General features: G+C 40.4%; 1 protein-coding gene across 1 annotated transcript in view; it reads right to left on the reverse strand.

Moving 5' to 3' along the window:
- Nucleotides 1-294: 294 nt before the first annotated feature.
- man1a2 (mannosidase, alpha, class 1A, member 2) overlaps nt 295-21066 on the reverse strand; it is a 64423-nt gene continuing 43651 nt past the window's right edge. Inside the window, exons 6-14 of the mRNA XM_058391369.1 lie at nt 18542-18622; nt 11535-11629; nt 10360-10483; nt 10176-10269; nt 5934-6049; nt 5630-5849; nt 4730-4902; nt 1666-1781; nt 295-1376 (exon numbers count right to left, since the gene is read on the reverse strand). Of these exons, the coding sequence (XP_058247352.1) occupies nt 1250-1376; nt 1666-1781; nt 4730-4902; nt 5630-5849; nt 5934-6049; nt 10176-10269; nt 10360-10483; nt 11535-11629; nt 18542-18622 (1146 nt within the window). The 3' untranslated portion in view covers nt 295-1249. The remainder of the gene's footprint in view (nt 1377-1665; nt 1782-4729; nt 4903-5629; nt 5850-5933; nt 6050-10175; nt 10270-10359; nt 10484-11534; nt 11630-18541; nt 18623-21066) is intronic.

Below are 21066 nucleotides of genomic sequence, written 5' to 3' on the forward strand. Positions count from 1 at the left end.
GTTCTCTCTGCCTTGATTGACGTGTTTGCTATGCTTAGTGGTGAAATTCATCTGTTGGAAAAAACAAGAATCAGGGAAAAGAGATGCAGTCTTTCTTTCTCCTGGTGCGGCAGAACTTTGAACACTTGAATATGAATAAGTGAAGCCATAAATCCAATACTAATTCAGTCAATTTGTGTACAGAGCAGTGTGGATAAGAGCCAGAACACACAACCCTGTATTTCAGACTGACTGAGTGCTTGAAAGGAAACAGGGTATACGCACATGCTCACTGCAATAGAAACTGAATGAATGTTTTTCATTCTTTTTTTTTTTTTTGTTTGTTTGTTTGAAAAAGGTTTGGAATAAACTATGTGCCATGTGCAATGACAGTCCTGAAAGCAACACCTAATCTATTAGAGCTGCAAATAAATGCAAAACTTCAGCCATTTCACCCACTAACCATGGCAAACCAAAAACATACTTGACTAAAAATCTGGACCAGAATTTGCCTGAAGTGTGCTGGAGGCTGATAGCAGACTAACACAAGAATGTGCACACACATACACTCACGCGCATACTGTATCAGTACATGAGAAGCCACAGAGATCCCAGGGTGCCTCTGGCTTGTGTTCTCTCTAAGGAGGAGAGTGGGAGAGATTTCAGGGGTCACAACATCCAGCTGCTGCCTCCCACAGCACCAGCTCTGGGTCAGAGTTCAGTGTGAGGAGGTATGGGGGGGGTGGCAGGGTCGTGGAGGGTCTGGGGGTAGTTTGGCCGGAGAGCCGTTTGTCCTGCTGCAGTAATTAAGCAATGTAAGCAATCAAAGAAACAAAACAAAAAACAAACAAACCCAACAATAAGCCATGTAAAATCCTCTTTCACCACAGAGAAAAGACGTTTTCCGTGTTTGTTTGTTAGCTGCAACACATGACTGCTGCTGAGTTCTTTGCTGAGTTGTGGTGTTCTAACAGATTCCATCAATGTCAGAGCCATGCAGCCAATGAATGAGTCACATAAGCCGTCTGTGCCTGACTGGCAGCTTATCAGAGACAGTGGGGGGAAAAAAAATAAAAAATACAAGCGACATATAGATGAGTTGACAGAGTTTTAGAGTGTGTCCTGGTCCCCTCTGCTTGGCAGTAAAAACCCAGAGTCCAGGAGGTTGAGTGGAAGAGACCCTCAACGCAGTTACTCCCGAAGGCAGGTACCTGCAGTCTTTCAGAGAAAGAGGAGGCGAGTGCCCACACTCGCTGAGGCTCCTCTATCGCTATGCCAGGCTGCCGGGCAGGGTGATGTTACCCAGATGCAGCACTGGTAATGGATGAGCTTCCGTGTTGAAGACCCAGTTCTCCAAAGGCAGCAGATCATCACTGGAGAACAGCAGATACAGATACCTAAAGCACAGAAAGAAATACAATAACCTCTTTTAAGTCAGTGAACCTTATGGACCACCGGGGATTCAGTTTGCTTCCTGGTAACCTTTATTTTCCACAGTAAAACTGCAGTGATGCAACTTCATCAGCAGGTGGCATTAATGTTCAATAAGGTTGAGTCTAGTTTATAGAGCCGTGTTTAAAAATCATTATTATTAATATTATTATTTTATTAATTAGTATTAATAATTCTGTCCTTAAAAGGCTAACATGTACATAATACTCAAATAGGAGAAACAGAAATAAATACTTCAGAGTCTCTGCCAAGAAGAAGCTCTGCTGGACGTCATCATAGGTGGGGTTGGAGGAGTAGACGTCCTTAACCCCAGAGAAACCCCCGCTGACTCTGCAATATTTATCTATAGCCTGCAGAAAACAGTCAGATATATGCTTTTAAAACTGGAGTACAGGCTGGCTGATAGATTCAACCATACAATCTAGTACACTGAAAGCAGCACAGAAGATACAGTGTGCAAGAGAAAAGTTATTTCTTAACTTTTTATTTGCATGTACATATCAGCTCATCCCAAACTCCATCTTAATTTGTAGCCTCCGTCTGTTCCATACTCCTCTTCTCTTAAAATGCCTCATCTCAGCTGTTCCAGTGAAAATACTATTCTCCCAGCACAGGGTTAAAGACATGAGGGACGGACGCAATCTGTGCCAATAAAGCTCATCATGCTGCTATTGTTTACCTGAAACAACACTGCGTCATACAGCTGGTCTCTCATAGACTCATTTCACAGGGCTATGAACTGCATCTGGGCCCTGCTTACTCCAACCTAATCCATTTAGCAAACAGCAGCTCGAGCTATGACTGCGGTCTATAGATCTCACACACCGGAAACCGAAACCTAGACATCTTACAAACTGATCAAGCCTCAGGGTAAGCAGAACAACATTCCTCATATACCAATCATGCATTTCCATCCAAGCTCATTTTTCTTTCTAACTTTGTGGAAGGATACTGACACACACTAAGGCCCTTACAGAAATGCTCTTCTGAATTGAAGTAAAATAAATATGTGGCAAAAGCACAAATTTTTTCTAAAAATAACAGGCAAAAAACAGGACCAAAACTGTCTGCTGCAGTTTATTTAAGAACAAATAGTTTTCTAGCAATGATTAAAGGCAGACTAAAAAAACAACTGCAAAAATAGCTGAAGGCCTGCTCTTTTCACACAAATCCAATGAGCCCAAGAAACCCTACCTCTGCTCCCAGTTATCTGGTGACCTTTCTCCTTTCCAACTCCATTATTTATACCTTAAACAAGACCCTGGCCAGAAATGAATACCAAACTGACTATTACCGTACATCTTAGACCATAAAAAGCTCCATGTTTGTATCCCTGCCCACTAAGACGATCCAGAGATGGCGAGTTTCTGGCTGATATTCTATTAAGACAAGGACACAGCAAGCCTTAAAGAAAATTTAATTTATTTAAAATACAAGTTGACTAAATCACTAAAAATACAGATTCTCTGTCAATCGTTGATGTAGATCAGACACGATTAATCATCCCAATTCTAAATATAAGTAATGGTCTTCTTGTCAGTGCCATAAACAGTTTCAAAATGTTTAATGCTAAACATTAAAGGTCCAGAAGATATTGAGAATAACCCATGAAACCCACTATAGTTTACTCCAGTAATACTAGACATGTCTTTATATTGTCTAAGAAAATTAAAACCAGCAAATGCTATTAAACAAAACTCTAACTGGGACACATACGTATTAATGTGAACCATCAGTACTCACAATTTATCTAGCTAAACAATGTGTAAGAACACAATGTCATATAATCATTACTACATTAAGGGCATTCTGGTTGAAGAGGCAAAGTGGGACCTGGTTTGTGCGTCACAGCTGTATTTGAATTAGCAAATCTGTAGCCTTGGCAAGTGAAAGTTGTTCACTAAGTAGCTTTTCTATCTCTGTGATAAATGGCCCCAATAAACAGTACTCTCTGGGACTGCATATATCTGGCTGACATTTTGATTCTGCATTTGCCATTAAGCATTTGGCTAGTGTCTGGCTTTAATTTAGGGAATTCTTTGGATAAACACTCAACATCCACTTTATTAAGAACACCTGAATTCATGCGGTCAAGAGCTTTAGTTCACATCAAACATCAAAATGTAGAGAATCCCTGGGACCCTGACTTAGGTATGAGTGTTTGTACAAACTGGTTTGAGTATTTCAGAAACTGGTGATGAATTTTACACAACAAATTTTTTTCTAGTTTACACAGAATAGTGCAACAACAACAAAAAAAAAAACATTGAGTGAGCGACATTTCTGTGGGTGGAAAAACCTTGCTGGTAAGAGAAATCAATGGAAAATGGCTAGATTGGTTTGAGCTGCCAGGAAATACTCAAATAATCTTAAATAATCACTCTTTACAACCATGGTGAGCAGAAAAGCATCCAAGCATACACAACACATCAAACATTAAGGTGAATGAGCTTCAACAGCAGAAGACCTCATTAGGTTCCACTCGGTCAGTCAAGAACAAGAATCCAAGGCTATCATGGACACAGAGTCAACTGTACAGTACTTAAACCAGCCCACCTGGTAATAACAACCCTTCCATGGTTAAAGACATAGATCACATCTTTTCCCAAACTCTGATGTTTGAGGTGAACATTAACTGAAGTTCTTGATCCATATCAAGGTCACATGAGGTTCATTAGATAACGACATAGATGTGCAGTTGTACAGGTGTTCCTTGTGAAGTGGACATTGTGTGTTTACCGGCAACGTTAATACATTTTTATAAAAGATAGGGAGCTTTAATTCTTTTCACCTATGAAAAATGTCATGTTTAGCCAGCTCTCATGCACACTCTTAATGCGATTAGTGTATGATTGTTTACAATGTGGCAGCAGATTATTCCTGTTCAGCTCTTTGAATTATGGCTTACATTAAACCAGTCTGATTCCACTGAGGACTAGGGGTGGAGGGCTATAGGGGTGCGGAAGCTAGGACATTAAACGTTCCGACAGGACAATGTGTCAGTAGTCTAGGAAATAAACATAATGCTATCTAAGTTGAGATGAGGAGACTGAGGACTGGGATAGTGAGACAAAAGAGGAAGGAAGAATCTCAGCATTTGCTTGGAGCTGAGAAGACAGAAACTGTTAAGCAAACAAACATAGCATCTACCTATAAAATAGAACTTATGAGAAAACTTAAACAAGAAACAGAAATTAGCCATTATGAATACAAGATCAGGGTAAAAATACACTGTTTTGTAACACTGAGTGAGCTGAACACAACTGTATTTACATAAGCAGGAAGTGAAAGTACTGACCTGAGCTGCTTCCCAGCCCCACTGCCTGTACTTGGGGTCATGCGTGAATCTCCACATGTACCAATAAGTCTCAATAACCTCTGGCCTCAGGATGTAATACTTCTCATTCTGCCTCACAGCAACTGCCTCCAGTCCACTGTCAAACTTGAAGGCCTCTGGACCAAGCTTCAGAACTGAAGAGGCACACAATGATACATACACATCATCCAAGCAGTAGATGAGATTAAAAAAAGCTACAGCAGATTTAAATAGAACTGTGCAGTTGTAAATGCTGGCAATAGATTGGCTATTCTGCCACCCTAATGTTTTACCCAGTTATGGGGCCTACTGGGGAAAAGTTGAACCAGTTTATCCAAATTAAGCAGTGATGAAACCTCAGGCAATATGCACGATGCACAGACTGGCAGGACATCTGTGTTACCAGGCAAACACACTCACCTGGTCTGACTTTATTTGGATTTCGTATTTTAGTCATTTGGTTGAGTCTCTTATAGCAACAAAGGTGGGACCTAATCTATATTAATGCCTATGGTTTTGGAGTAGGATGTTTAACAAGCATAAACAAGTGTGATGGACAGATGTCCACATACTGCATTTCTTGAAACGAGTTTGCTTAATGCTTTTAACATTTAGCTACATGGTAAAATAGAGTAACTGCTTTTTTAACATTGGTTTACATTAATAAAATATAGCATTTATCAAACAGGTCTACTACTCGTCCCATTAAATAGTTTAACCTACTAGAAGCTAGCTAAATGAAAGCTGCAGTGACACCACCTCATTACTGGACTCATGTAGCTGGAAATACATAACTTGAGCCTATTACACCAACTATTTTCCTTAAATCTGGAGTCTATCTAGCAGCAAACTGAGATTCTATCAAATCCTTCTCTTACTGACCAGTTCGATCGTAGCTTTCATGGCAAGTATGGGCAATCTCAGCTCCCAGCTGCAGGTAGTGGCCAGCCTTTTCTCCTGGTGACCCATCTGCCCCTAGGGCAAACATGCCACCAGCAAAGCAGGTCAGATGACCCATCTTGCGCTCCAGGTGGCCGTTCTTCCACTCGCCAATAAAGGTGAGGCCGCTGCTGGACTTCCGGATGAGGTGACGCTCAATAGCCTTGTAGTTCAGAACAAAGAAGGGTGAGGAAGGAGAGATGAGGCTTCCACACTAACAATGCTTATTTTTGCCAATGGGCCTCACCTCAATAGCATCATCATAGGTTTTGCGAGCTTCTGTGTCAGATTTATCAGACATGAGCCAGGCCTTCAATAGATACTCATAGAAACTGTCTCCGAGTCCTCCCACTGATGTATGATCTGAAAAGATGGTGGACCAAGGGACACTGGTAAGGCTCATGGGACACATGCTTATAAAGAGCAGGAAAATGTAAAGAAATTCAGTCATTAACAATGAAGCAGAAGCAAAAGCAAATAGCAAAGACTTGACCACCCAACCCAAAACCACAACAATATAATCCAGTTGACAATATAAACATTCTTTATATAAACATGTATATGAAAATGTATTCATTTATAGCTGATGCTTATGAGATTATGAGACAAGTGTATACAATAAATTATTTATAATGTTTATTCCTTTTCACCAAACAGTTTATTTTCCGGTTTATTCAGGCTCAATGGCCACCCTTATTTTAATAATTCATTAAGGTACTTGTTAGTGCCTATGTTTATTTGCAGAGAGACACCAGCAATCACCTAATCACTCTGAAAGGTCACTGCAGAATCTGCGTTACATGCTAATGGAATGTGTGCACATGACTGAGTCACATCAGTAATGGCAATGGATCGTAATAGCTCCTTAATGTTATAAAACAAACAGAGATATGCCTATAAATAGTGACAGCACTGACTGCAGCTTGATGATAAAAAGACAAGTGAAGAAAACTATAGCTCCCAATAAATTGATGATAAACTATGAATTATGTTTAAAAAGAACAATTTCAGAACAGAGAAATTAAGAATTTTTTGTTAGTCTTTGTGAATGACAAAAAAAAACAAAAACTTAATTTAATTTAAATGACTTTAAATTAAAGTCATTTAATAGTAAAGAAGCTAATTGACAATAAGCTCAGTATACTCAGAATGCAGACACAAGTTCGACAAAACAGTGACAGACAAATCACAGAAGAGGATGAAACTTCAGCATGCCCCAACGCCTACCTGTCAGGTCCTATAAGCAAGGAGAGAGTGTGGTGTGTGTACAAGCAGTGGAGAGCTGTTATACAGGTGCCTTTAGGGGAAATGGGAGAACGAAACAAAAAAACCAGATGGCCGGGAGATGGCAATGCGCCTCCCGAGACAGACGTGTGAACATGGGTGAAAGTGGATTTTCCCACTTTATGGCTTCTTACCACTTGTTGAGCACACTTAGTGTTTATGCAAAAACTACACTTGGGAGAATTAACATTTCCCTTACACTCACTCACGGAAATCCAACGACTGTGCATTCGCATAAACCCACGCGCAAACACAATGATTACACATTTCCATATCGAGCATGCCGCACATGTTCAAAAGCTAATTACAACCACTTGTTCATCTACTGTATGTAGGTGATGTAGAGAAAAGATTATGGCAAACAGACAGAAATAAAGGTAGAGAACAGAAGCCAAGGAAAAATGTAGGCGTGGATGTCTTCGGGTTTTGCATGTTTTAAAAACTGAAAATCTTGTGTAATGGTAATGTGTGTTTGTTAAACATGGAGAGAATGAGAAGGAGGGAAATTCAGAAAGCAGAGAGAGAGAGAGAGAGAGACAGAGAGAGAGAGAGAGAGAGAAAGAAAGAACGCACGAAAGAGAGAGCACACGAGCGAGAGAGAGACAGAGAGAGAGAGAGAGAGAGAGAGAGACAGAGAGAGTGCGCACGAGCGAGCGAGAGAGACACACACACACACAGAGAGAGAGACAGACAGAGAGAGAGAGTGAGAGAGAGAGGGAGGGTGCAGTGAGTCATAGGACAGTGAGGGTAGAAATATGAGTAGTGGAAGAATAATGACACAGGCAGGAATTAGAATTTACACACGCACTCAAACAGAAATAACAAAAATCCCTGACAGAAATATGTGGTATTTTCTGTAAAGATGCTTCTTTTTATTTTACCCTCGGTTTCTGATGTTAGTCTCTGCGACAGCTTGCATTTACAAAAAGCACTGAAACACAACCATTAACCGCTTGGATTCAAAACATGTATGTACGGGAAAAAGTGGCAACATGGTGGTGCAGTGGATAGTGTTACAGTCTCACAGCTCCAGGATCTCCTGAACTCTGATTAATGTTTGTGTGAAGATTCTGTTCTGTTCTTCCCATGCCCACATGTGTGTTTCCTCTGGATTCTCCGGTTTCTTCCCACTACCCAAAAGCATGCGGGTTGGTGGACTGGTGACTACAAAAATACCCCTGATGTTTAAAACATTGTGAGATGTTGTACTGGTCTGGACTACCATCCCATCCAGGGTGTATTCCCACCTCTCACCCACCACCACAATGACCAGGAAGACCAGGCAGCTTACTAAAGATGAACAAAAGACAGGACAGTCCTGAGGATGAGAGGATATGAAAGGGAGAGACCCTCAAATTCAGCGAGTGATAATTTAAAGAAAACTCTAGGTCTGGAGGAAAACACACATGAAATTATAATTGCAGGATAATTAAGTGTTCAAAAGATTTTTCATAAAATATTGCTCGGGGCTCAGGCTTAATGGTTGACACCAGCGACCAGCTTTTAAAGAATGAGGGAAATATTTTTAATGATTTCCACCAGTTTTCCATTTTTAAATGATACTTTAAAACTAACAAAATTCACATCACATCGATCTTCACACACACTCAGTTCTATAGCCTGAACCAGACAAAACCGCATTTGTATGCAACATGTTTTAATGAGGCCACATGGATATGCATAGGCTGTTTTCTGCAGACGCCAAACACAAAGCAAACATTTTGTCATAGTGTAGGAGACGAAGCCTCCTGGTGTCTAAGTGCAGGGGGAAATTACAATGCAAGCCCTGTACAATAAATACCTCCATTAGTGACAAAATAAGTTTGCGTGACTGAGGAAATACATCATTTAGAACCAGAAGGGATGCTAAAAGATATGAAGCGAAGACTTCATAAACAGGTACGGCCATACACGGGTCTATGAACGCCACTATTCAGAAAGATAATGTGAAATATTAATGTCTTATTGCAAATTTGTCTTTTCTTTTCTTTTATAACCTCGAATGCGTGTGCATCTCTTGAGGTATTTAAATAGAATATTGTTCATAACTGTCACAATCATTCAGCAATCTTGGTAAATAGTGATATTTTTTTAAACACATTAAACAATAATGTGCTGTTTTTGCACAAGATAATCATCATTATACAGCTGTTGCATTTACAATATTCTGTTATCTGCCACATAGATAGATAGGGTTGTAGAAAAAAATCCATCATTGTCTATTTTCATCAGACTTTTTTTTTTTTTGCCCATGGAACAATCAAGACCTTTCTGAGCAGATCTCACACACAGTGCTAGCTTTTCTGAATTCATCCAACTCATCCAGACAATAGATGTTTGTTCTGTCCATTCAAATCAAGAATGTATAGCCCCATGTTTTCGGCTTTGACACCCTGTAGTTTGAGTACTCAAGATCCTTTGAAACGTTGGTTACAGACATACGTGCTGCCTCGTAAAACACTCATCTTCACTCCAGCATATAGCACAGAGACATTTCCTGGCAGTGTCGTATTTACTGCCATTGTTCATCTCACCTTAATTGTTGAAATGCTACTACACACACGTTTTGTATTCATAAAAAAGAATATGCGCAGATCCCCCACTGGTGCAAAATGAGTCCATGCAAAGAGATTTTCAGCTGGCAAAGTGCTGCTAGAAAGGTTATGACGTTCTATGCCTATGGCAGAACACACATACTGCACGTGCCTAGATACTGTATCTGTTAAAATGAATCATGGCTTTCAGAATTTTAACAGATACCAGCTTCTGTTATCGGCATTTTAATAACAGAATACTGTATTTCGATAAAATAATACTTAAACTGCTTAAAATATTGGCTGTTACTTCAAAAATACTGCACCCATAATGTCGGTTTCAACAACCGAAACCGATTCTGAAAAATGAGCATCAAACACAGACTAATGATGTTCTTTACAGAAAAATGTTAGCTAGTAAATTACCACAGAGATAAAGGTTTGCACATTGTCATCATTGCCATTGTATCAGTAGAGCTTGTCTGAATTAAAGAGCACAACACAACACATAGGATTAGTGTGAATGGGCCACTGCCTCTCAGACAGGAACTATTATCGCTTCATCACAATGACAAGCCATGTAGAGTGCCATACAACTCTGAAACCTTGCTTTTGTCTGTATTTTCCTATGGAGAATAATGAGTGAAATTTAAGAAGTAAAGGTTACTCACGCTGGCCCCAGCGGCCTGTGCGAGGGTTCAGGTAGTTCGGGTAGAGGCCATTAGGTCTGTCCATTTTAGCCAGCAGCTTCCGGATATGCATCACCTGATTTAATATGCAAAGCACAAAATGTTATTTGGAGATTAGAGACCTACTCAAACTCTCATGAATTATGTGCATTTTAAACCCACAAACCTTCTGATAATAGACAGGATTTCCAGTCAGATATGTAAGGTGCACAAACTCCATGTGCAGAGTTCCAAACTCAGCCAAGATGCTACTACCAGCCGAAGCCCAGCCCCAGTTACGACCCACACCACTAAGACAGAGAAGATGAACAAAATGAGTTAAACGTGTGTTTATTCTATACAGGTGCTTTTAAACAAGTTCCACATCATCATCATCATCATCTAATCAAACTTCCATCTGACCTAATAAGAGAAGAATAATAGTGAGAATAATCTATGAATCCAGTTTCTGTGCTGCTTATCCTACACAGGAAGCCTGGAGCCTATTCCAGGGAATTCAGGGCACAACACACACTACAGACAATTTAGAGATGCCAATCATCCTACAACACACATCTCTGGATTGGGGAGGAAACCGGAGTACCTGGAGAAAACAACCGAAGCACAGGGAGAACATGTAAACTCCACACACAGGGCATGAGCAGGAAACAAACCCCTACCCCGAGCAGGGTGAGGCAAATGTGTTAACCACTAAGCCAACCAGGTCACAAACTATAACACAACTCTAATAGTGTAATAGCATTCTTCTAAGACCCTGGTGTATTTGTTTTAGCATGAAGAATTTTCTTTGGCTTTGACTAAAGACATGTGTAAATGTAAAACTGCCAATTACACTCTTGGAGAATCCAGCAGGACTCTCTCTTCCTGTGTTCTTCACTCATTCACATTCAGAGTATTCTCAGCACACCCTAATTGGGTACAGCATGTTTTCATGTGTGTCTGACTAGTTGCTTGTAATGACAGGCTGAGTGGTGGCTGGGTAGAAAGGGAATAATAGAATAAAAACCTTTTATCTTCAGAATTAGACACACCTTGAAGGCCTGTAGTCTCAATGTCCTTGAAACACTCAATTAATTTATAAAAGCTTTGTCACTCTTTGTTTGATTAAAAAAGCCTAATGCATTTTCATTCCTGCTCAGGTACAAATAAAATTACATGCAGAGTTACATTAAGGCCCAGAAAGATGAGGGGGATGGACGGACAAGCTTAGATTATACACTGTGGACTTTGTGACTAAGTCAGAGCTGCTGGGGGCAGATAGAGGAAGAGGAGGATAGAAAATGTAAGTCAGTTTAAATAAAAGGGAAAAGACACAAAAAAGCTTAATGACGGTAGAACTACCTTTTGAGGTTAACCATGGCCCAAGGGATGCCTGTGGGGGTGTTGAAGGCAGGAAGTAGCTTCTCAGCCAGCTGAACAGCCTTCACCTTAAAAACCTACCAGATGGACAGAACAAGAACACAGGAGAGACAGTGAGAGGTAAAACAGTGTTACATAAAAGCAGTAAAAGGGTGTAAGAATAGCCTTATAGCCAATACATTTTGCATCATGTAAATTGGAGCAACCGGTCAGCATTTCACCCTTGAGTGTGAGGACTGAAAACCGAGAGCTGAAAGCTCAGAGGCTTTTACGTGGGTTGTATGACCCGATTGGTGTAAGGGCTACGAGACAAAGATAGTGGTAAGACAGTAAATGTCCGTTGACGCCCATGAGGGCTTCGAATATGATTGCTTCACTGTGGGCAGCATCATTCTACCAGGTAACTCCTGGGTGTGCCAGGTTAAGTAAGAGCTGTAAACAGGATGCTGCTGCTGTGTTCCTCGGAGAGCTTCATTTAAAGCCACAACAGCAAAATCAGTAATACAATACAAAAGCTAGGCTGGCAGCTATGCACACTAGATAATCATTATCTTGGTGTAAATGTTGTGGCAACAGTCTTTTTTATAAACAGTAGTTTATCATTATTCTTATCCTAAGCCAGAGGAATTCATCTTTACTGTTCTAGTGGCTTATCAAAAAATATTGATTACCATTTTACAAAAATATATAAAAATGCTACATTATTTTTTATACACATTTTTATGTGAGATATGGTATAATAAGTAATTTAATGTATTCTGAGCGTTACTAGTGCATAATGCAGTATTAGGAGATTGGACTTTTTTATATGCAGAATGCAACAAATGATTACACACCTAGTCTTCTGTGATTACATACCAAGACCAAAGCACAGAAAATTCCTTATTTTTTTATTACTGCTTATGAGCTATCTTTTCCTATCCATTTTCTCAGCAATCTTTTCCTATCCATTTAACCACAATCCCCATTACATACACTGTTCACTGATCCAGCACAAACACTTACAGACAGCAATGATTCTAGAAAATTCTCTCTTAGGAATTAGATTGCTAAGGAAGTATTGGTGTAGAGGAGTTGACCTCATGCTGGGCACACTGCAATGCTATGCTAGTGGAGCTTTTACAGAGGTTATGGAGTACCAAAGAACTAGAAAGAATGGAACGAATCGAAGTCGCAGGCTTTTCATAACTAGACATTACAGCTGTGGAATCTCACGATTAGTTTTTGTTGATGGAGCAACCAATATTTGGTGACTGACAAGGAACAGAGAAGAAGGAGGATGTAATTGTCAGCCTTCTTCAGGATAATCTTAGGGATGATGGAAAGAACATAACACTCTTTGTAATGCAGACATCTTGGCAAACTAGCTTCTACAGATGACTGCAAAATGTCAGCTCTGAATGATTTGTAACCCAGGTGTTCAGCAGAACTAGTAGGATGTTATAGTGCGGTGCCTTTGCAGTGGGTTACCCAGGCTGAATGACATCTCTTCAGTGCTGCCATGGACCTCAAAAAACAACACCATGTGACCAAAAATGACTTCAAATGAAGCATTAGATTTCTGCTTGCCCCGTAATGCACAGCCTTAACAGTGAGGGAGTGCCATAATTGCCTCCCAATGGCAAAATAAAAACCACACAGGACCAAGCAGGTAGCCAACCCACTGTCCTCTTGTGTATAAACTGTGACTTTAACCTCACAGTAATTACTCTATCTCCGGTTTGTTTAGCAAGGCATAGCCTATGAAAAACGTACAGTTCTATTTAAACTCCATGTTGACATCAGGGTTTTTAAGTTGGTGCAGAGACGTATCTTTGATCCCACTTAGACACAAAGGTCTGAGAATATCTGCTCATGTAGATGATTATTTGCACATATTTTCCATAATGAAGCAGACAGAGCATGGCACAGACATTCTTGTTTCCCACCTCATGAACCTTTCTGAGTTAATCACATTTTTAGTGCTAGCTGGAAAAAAAAAAGAAAAAAGAAAAAAAAAAGGCATTTCTAGGTCTTCAGATTTTGTGCAATGCTTTGCAAATAAGATCATTTAAATAATGCAGGTCCTTTCTACAGCAGAAATTCTGCCATTAAGAATGCCTTTTTGGTTCAGGTCTCATTGCTTCATAATGGTAATGGTTCTCCTTGCAGAGGCCATCAAGCACTGGGTCTCTCCGTGACCAGCACTACTGTGTTCTGATGAAATGCCTCATAGCTCTCTACTGGAGAAATCCAATTTTAAGATCAGCACATCAACAGTAGTGGTGTCATTGAGAAAACAGAGGTCTCTCGCAGGCTGGTGGCCACTTTATCCAGGCAGGGAGTCAACTCCATTTGGCCATCATGTCAACCCACTGCACAGTTTCCTTCCTCATACTGTTGTTGGCAGTGTTTATAACCTTGAAATACTTTTTACCCTTTCTTTAGAGTTGTCATGTTCTGGTCAGAATGGATAACCATTTGCCTATAAATTATTAAGGCAGCACATGATGCCTTCAGTTACACAAGCTAAGGAAAGACCCTTGTTGAAGAATGGAGATCTTTGAGAATTAGAGCAGAGCTTTAATCGATCTGTTCACCCCACATGCAAATGCACAGCATCCTCTCTCATTTTCTCTCACTGCCTGTAGCTGCTTTAGCTCAACTGTGGCACTTTAGCTCAGATCACACCTGCTCGGAATTGAAATGGGAAGGAAAACCTTATTATTTTCAGAACTTTTGTCGCCTGATAACAGTTTGACATGTTTTCACACACATCCCTTCTTGAATTCAAGCATATTGAGGAAAATGCCATTCAATGCTAGATAACTAACTTAATATATTCTTAATATAAAAAACTGGGCAATACAAGGTCAATAATCTCCGTTCTACTCTCTTAGGTAGCTTTGTTGATTATTTGGAAAATAAACCTGGCAGTAAATGGCCTATCTTTTACTGCCATATGAAGAGAAATGATTATGTTCTCCATAAATATTATTTACAAAAAAAAAAAAAAAGTTCAAAACAAAATGGCTGTTTCAGGTAAAAGCACTTAAGCACATCTTGAACTTTTTTGGGGAGACTGTCCTGAAGTGATCATCTGGTGAATTACACCAGGCTTCTTTCAGCATTTCCCCAGAGTTCCTCTTTTAGATTTCTTTCTCTGTCTAGGTGATCACATGCTGCCTCTATAGTTTTCAGGTCTGGACTATGTAGAGGCCAGTCCATGGCTGTCAGTGTTTATCAGCTGTTTTTCTCTCCAAATATGATTGTGCTTGGGATCATTATCATGCTGAAAGAAAACCCAGGCACTTTACAGAAGGAATGGCATGATAAATTAAAACCTGCCAGCAACATGTGAGCTTGGCCAAAAAAATCACCTCATCTAAATTCTATACTACTGAGACAGCTCTGATGAGGGCTGTACCTGAGTACAGAAGAGATGTGCAGCTTGTGTAGAGCCGCTGGTCCCGCCTGTTTACTGAGAGCTCCCTGGCCAAGAGAGACCTCTTCAGTCAATTAAGGACTTTAGCTGTTAATTATAGCCATGAGGCCCAATGCAGCAATACACCGCTAAACACTGTACTCTTGCATTTTTCTCTCATTCATTCATCTCTCTCATAAGGCACAGAGTAGGACAGGGGGAGGAGACAAAAAGCAGAAGGCTAAAGGAGAACTGAAAAATGAGGAGCAAAAGAAAAGGTACAGGGGAGAGGAAAGAGTGAGTAAACATCATCCATCATGTTGACACAGGTTGGTCGGGAATAGGCTGACTGGCAGCACAGGGCCAGTGTGGAGGCAGCGGTGCTGTGAGGACAGGAACAAGAGCTTCATGTCCAGTTAAACTTTCCACTTAATTCTCTACCTTCATCTTCATTCTCTATCAATTACCCTGCTGTATTTCAGAATCTAGCACTTTTTAGCTAACCTGCAACACCTGTTAAAACTGTGCTTTTTTTCCCCCTCACATCCATACATGTTGGGGGTCAGAGGTGTACGATACTCAAGAGAAGAGAACTCTGACACTCCTTTCCGGCTTAAGAGGTTCAAGTGCAATGAAGGTGTAACCTCACATTTATAGCTGTGAAGAATTTCCATTTTGAATTGATCTTTATTTCTGTGTGAATGGCTGATTTATAATGCAATACATACACCGACATAACAGGCATAATATTATGAGCAGAAAAGGGAATTTATTATGACCACTGAGAGGTGAAGTGAATAAGACTGATTATCTCCTCATCATGGCACCTGTTAGTGGGTGGGATATATTAGGCAGCAAGTGAACATTTTGTCCTCAATGTTGATGTGTTAGAAGCAGGAAAAATGGACAAGCGTAAGGATTTGAGAGAGTTTGACGAAGGGCCAAATTGTGATGGCTAGACGACTGGATCAGAGCATCTCCAAAACTGCAGCTCTTGTGGGGTGTTCCCGGTCTGCGGTGGTCAGTATCTATCAAAAGTGGTCCAAGGAAGGAACAGTGGTGAACCGGTGACAGGGTCATGGGCGGCCAAGACTCATTGATGCACGTGGGGAGTGAAGTCTGGCCCGTGTGATCCGATCCAACAGGCAAGCTACTGCTGCTCAAATTGCTGAAGTTGTTAATAATGGTTCTTACAGAAAGGTGTCAGGATACACTGTGCATCACTCTTTGTTGTGTATGGGGCTGCATAGCCGCAGATCAGTCAGGGTAGCCATGCTGGCCCCTGTGCACTGCTGAAAGTACTAACAATGGGCATGTGAGCATCAGAACTGGATCACACAGCAATGGAAGAAGGTGGCCTGCTCTGATGAATCACGTTTTCTTTTATATCAAGTGGATGGCCGGATGTGTGTGCATTGCTTACCTCTGGAACACATGGCACCAGGATGCACTATGGGAAGAAGGCAAATTGGCAGAGGCAGTGTCATGCCTTGGGCAATGTTTTGCTGGGAAACCTTGGGTCCTGCCATCCATGTGGATATTACTTTGACACATACCATCTACCTAAGCATTGTTGTAGACTATGTACACCCTTTCATGGAAACAGTATTCCCTGATGGCTGTGGGCTCTTTCAGCAGGATAATACACCATGCCACAAAACAAAAATGGTTCAGGAATGGATTGATGAGCACAACAATGGGTTTGAGGTGTTAACATGGCCTTCAAATTCCCCAGATCTTAATCCAATTGAGGATCTGTGGGATGTGCTGGATACACAAGTCCGATCCATAGAGGCCCCACCTCGCAACTTACAGGACCTGCTGCTAACATCTTGGTGCCAGATACCACAACACACCTTCAGGGATCAAGTGGAGTCCATGCCTCGGCAAGTCAGGGATGTTTTGGCCGCAATATCAGGCAGGTGGTCATAATAATATGGCCTGACCGTTAAAATAATCAAAATGTTTACCGCCTAAAAAAAAAGCATGTGCCTTAATTTGACATGTGAAATGTAGCAACTAATAAAACATTCTTTAGCTGATGATAAATCTGCTGCACTGATTATATATTATAATTTCTCTAGAGAAAACCGCTTCAACTCAAGTACATGTTGGAATGCTGTGAGTGAATGGTCTGTTTCACGTCACAGAAGTTTAACAGGACTGAGATCAGGACTTGGCTCGGCAAAATCATACCAGTCACATCATTCTCATATTAAAAAGTATTTTCAGAAAACCTCAAAGTATACAAATCATTAATCTTGGGCAAAAGAAAATCTAGTTCCACTTGATTTATATAATTTAAAGGAACATGTCAGTCTATTTATGAATGGATGCACATGTTTTCAGAATATGACTCCAAATGTAAGCCCAAATGGACTCAAGTACAAACCTTGGTTATATGGGTGGGAGAGAAATATTTAACATAATATTGGGTCATTTAAGTGTCACCACCCACACATTCAGCTCATATACATGTGTTTTAGCCAGGGTTTTAATATGAACACCTGCATAATCATGCAGTTATGTGACAGCAGCACAATGCATAAACACATGCAGATACAGGTCAATAGTTACCAGTTAATGATCACATCATACATTACAGTGAAGAAAAAAGTGATCTCTGCGTTTCTAACCTTGGTTTTGACCTGGTTTGCTTATTTCAGAAACTGTTGTGTTTACGAAAAATCTCAGGACAACTCTAAAGTTTACACAGAATGGTGATTATAACAAAACTATACAGTGAAGAATAATTCTGCAGGCAGAAATGCCATGACGATGAGAGCGGTCATAGGAGAATGGCCAAAGTAAAGTCTACTACTACAAAATACCCACCAATATAGGAGGAAGTGTGAATACTGGAATTTTTATTCCCTAGACTTCTGCTCATAAACATCACAGTACATCTAAAAACACTCTGTTCTATAAGCCTGAAAGTGCAGACACACAGCAGCACTGTACATGATTAGCTTTGACTTAAAAGCCCATTGTTTCCACCCAGAGCAGCACCAGTAGTGCCCTATTCACTCCCAGAACATAAATGCTTATGGTGCTGCTGGAATTCAAACCCGAGTCGCTAACCCCTAATTAACGGGAACTAAGGTAGTTAGGCACTGTACACCTACCTATACAGGAGGGTCATAATAATACATGGAAGCAGATTTGCTCAAGGAATATAAGCAAGTGACAAAGAGGGAGGGTTAATTAACAGAAGGGAAGCTGCTTATTTCCCCAAAGAACACGGCTCACTGGCCACTTCAGTTCAGTAAAAATTTTTATTTACTGCTTGAATGTTTGCACTACTTGTCCAGTAACACACACAGAAAAACAGACACACACACACACACACACACACAGGCAGGCAGGCAGGCAGATATACATGCACAAGCACACACACAGACAGACACACAAAAATATTTTATGGGACCCACACACTCATGGAGTCCTTAACTGATCACTCACACAAAAAATATTGGTTACATAACTGTTTCAAACTTTCAGGACACCTTTTACATGACTTTTCCATTTCAAAAACATTTGCAAATAACCCAGTGAGTATCCAACAAATCACAAAATAATATCTTACTTCTTGTCCAGAGAGGTAGTATGCAGCAAGCAGTCCCCCAATGAAACGGATATTGACCTCAAAGACAGACACTTCTGCATTCTGTAGGGAAAAAAGACAATACAAATTTCAGACATGTATTTGTCCCAATACAGCACCTTGGTAGAACAGATCACAGAACAGATGTGTGTGTGTGTATGTACATGTGCATACATGTTACATGTGACCCTAATTAATGTGACTGAGTGAAACCCATCTACAAATATACACTTTGGGGACCTGAATACAAAATACCATCAGCAAAATACACCGATCAGACATAACATGAGCAGTGAGAGGTGAAGTGAATAAGACTGATTATCTCCTCATCATGGCACCTGTTAGTGGGTGGGATCAGTATCTATAAAAAGTGGTCCAAGGAGGGAACAGTGGTGAACTGACGACACGGTCATGGGCGGCCAAGACTCATTGATGCACGTGGGCCCGTGTGATCCGATCCAACAGACGAGCTACTGTTGCTCAAATTGCTGAAGAAGTTAATGCTGGTTCTGACAGAAAGGTGTCAGAATACACAGTGTATGACGGGTCAGGGAGCAAAAGGGGGACCAACACAATATTAGGCAGGTGGTCATAATGTTATGCCTGATCGCTGTAGCTTGTGTATTAATGCATGAAAAGAAGACCAACTGAGACTAGGTCAGTTACTCCGAGTAACTATGTCCTAAGACCATTTTCACACAGCGCAAACTAAAATTGTTCATTCAATCTCAACACAACCCCACCTATCCTTTCTGAAATATGAGAGCAGTTGTATAAGACCTACTCAGGTAGATGAGACGGCTTCCTAATGGAACAAAAATGACAAGGCCATGCTTCAGCTGAGCCGCTTTGCTTTCCCGTCCTCTTTACCCTGGCTAAATTATTGACAAAGTGTGCTTGAAGAGGATCGACTCAGATACGGGTTATTACATCCAAGTCAGCTGTTTGGTTCATTTTCACAATTAATTAATTGTGATGTCATGCAGCCTCATTCATCACTGAAACACTACCAGAGAGACATACACTACCAGTCAAAAGTTTGGACACATCTTCTAATTCCATGGTCTTTCCTGATGTTTCTTTCTTTCTACATTGTAAAACAATGCTGAAGGCGGCCGAAATACACAATAATGTCCTTTGAACAGTTGATATTGAGATATGTCTGCTACTGATGCTCTGTAAAGCCTTCATAACGGCTCTAATCTGAGGTGCTGTTAATTGGTGATTTCTGAGGCTGGTAACTCTAAATGAACTTCTCCTCTGCAGCAGAGGTAAGTTTTGGTCTTGCTTCACTGGGATGGTCTTCATGTGAGCCAGTTTCATCATGGTCCTTGATGGGTTTTGCAAATGCACTTGACAATACTGTTCTTGCAAGAACTATTCCAGAACACCTGACCTTCGTGTCTTAAAATAACAACTGACTGTTTTTGGTTGTCATTACATATGGATTACTTAAGTCCATGTGTGTTATTTCATAGTTTTGAAATCCCCAGTATTGTTCTAGAATGCAGAAAATAAATCCCTAAACGAAAAACATTGAATTAAAAGGTGTGTCCAAACTTTTGACTGGTAGTGTACATGCACAGAAAGCTGAGAATAAGCACACTAACAGTGACTCATCACTGAGCAGTAACCTGTGCTGATAAAGCAGCATTCAGCCGTAATGGCACGCTGCTTTCAGAGCAAACATGAGCATACTACTTAAACAGACCAGATCAGCTCTATGAGATTATGCTAGGTCTGCAAATATCGATTATCTTTGTTTTGTTTTTTTTTGAATAATAGCCTGAATATCTGAATATTCTATAAGGATAAGAAAAGTTCAAGCCTTAATTAATTTGAATGATTTACTAAAAGAGAACCAGCAGTAGAAGACCCTTCTGTGGAACATCACCCTTATTAAATCTGAATAAATAGCTTAAAACATACATTTAACTAGGAGTGTGTTTGGCATGGGTAATTTGTTGCTTATACAGTGTGCTTTTAAACAAGCTCATTAAGCTGACTACCCTGCATGTTAATGGTTGTGTGGTTTGAATGCTAAAAACATATGGCATGTATATGGTCAAGTGAGTGAAATGTCAGAAGCCTGTTAATAAAACCATTGAAAAATGCTCAGAATATGGAGGGTTCAAAGGGCTATTGAGTCCAACAGTGAGAGGCTCCAGCTGCCTCTCAGCCATTAAACACACTCCATAATTAGTGGAAAATGAAGTGGCAAAACTCACTGCCAGAGAGAGAACCATGTGCAGTGGAGGTTTTGTGAACACCAGCCTCCGAGGCTCTGCTCATGTCCTAAGAGTCACAGACCTTTCATTATACACACTGTATTAATACTAAAGATGCCCGTCACTGCTACTATTACATTGACTAAAGCTAAGAAAACTGAAAATGTGCTGCTTAGTCTCAAAGGAGAGACTAAAAGCTTTTGAGAAAACCGTCATTCAGGATAATTGAATGGTACAAAAATTGAATTGTTTTGTGCTGAAAAGAAAGAGTTACTTGAT

This window comes from Hemibagrus wyckioides, linkage group LG06 (assembly GCF_019097595.1).
Source record: "Hemibagrus wyckioides isolate EC202008001 linkage group LG06, SWU_Hwy_1.0, whole genome shotgun sequence".
NCBI classification, from domain to species: domain Eukaryota; kingdom Metazoa; phylum Chordata; class Actinopteri; order Siluriformes; family Bagridae; genus Hemibagrus; species Hemibagrus wyckioides.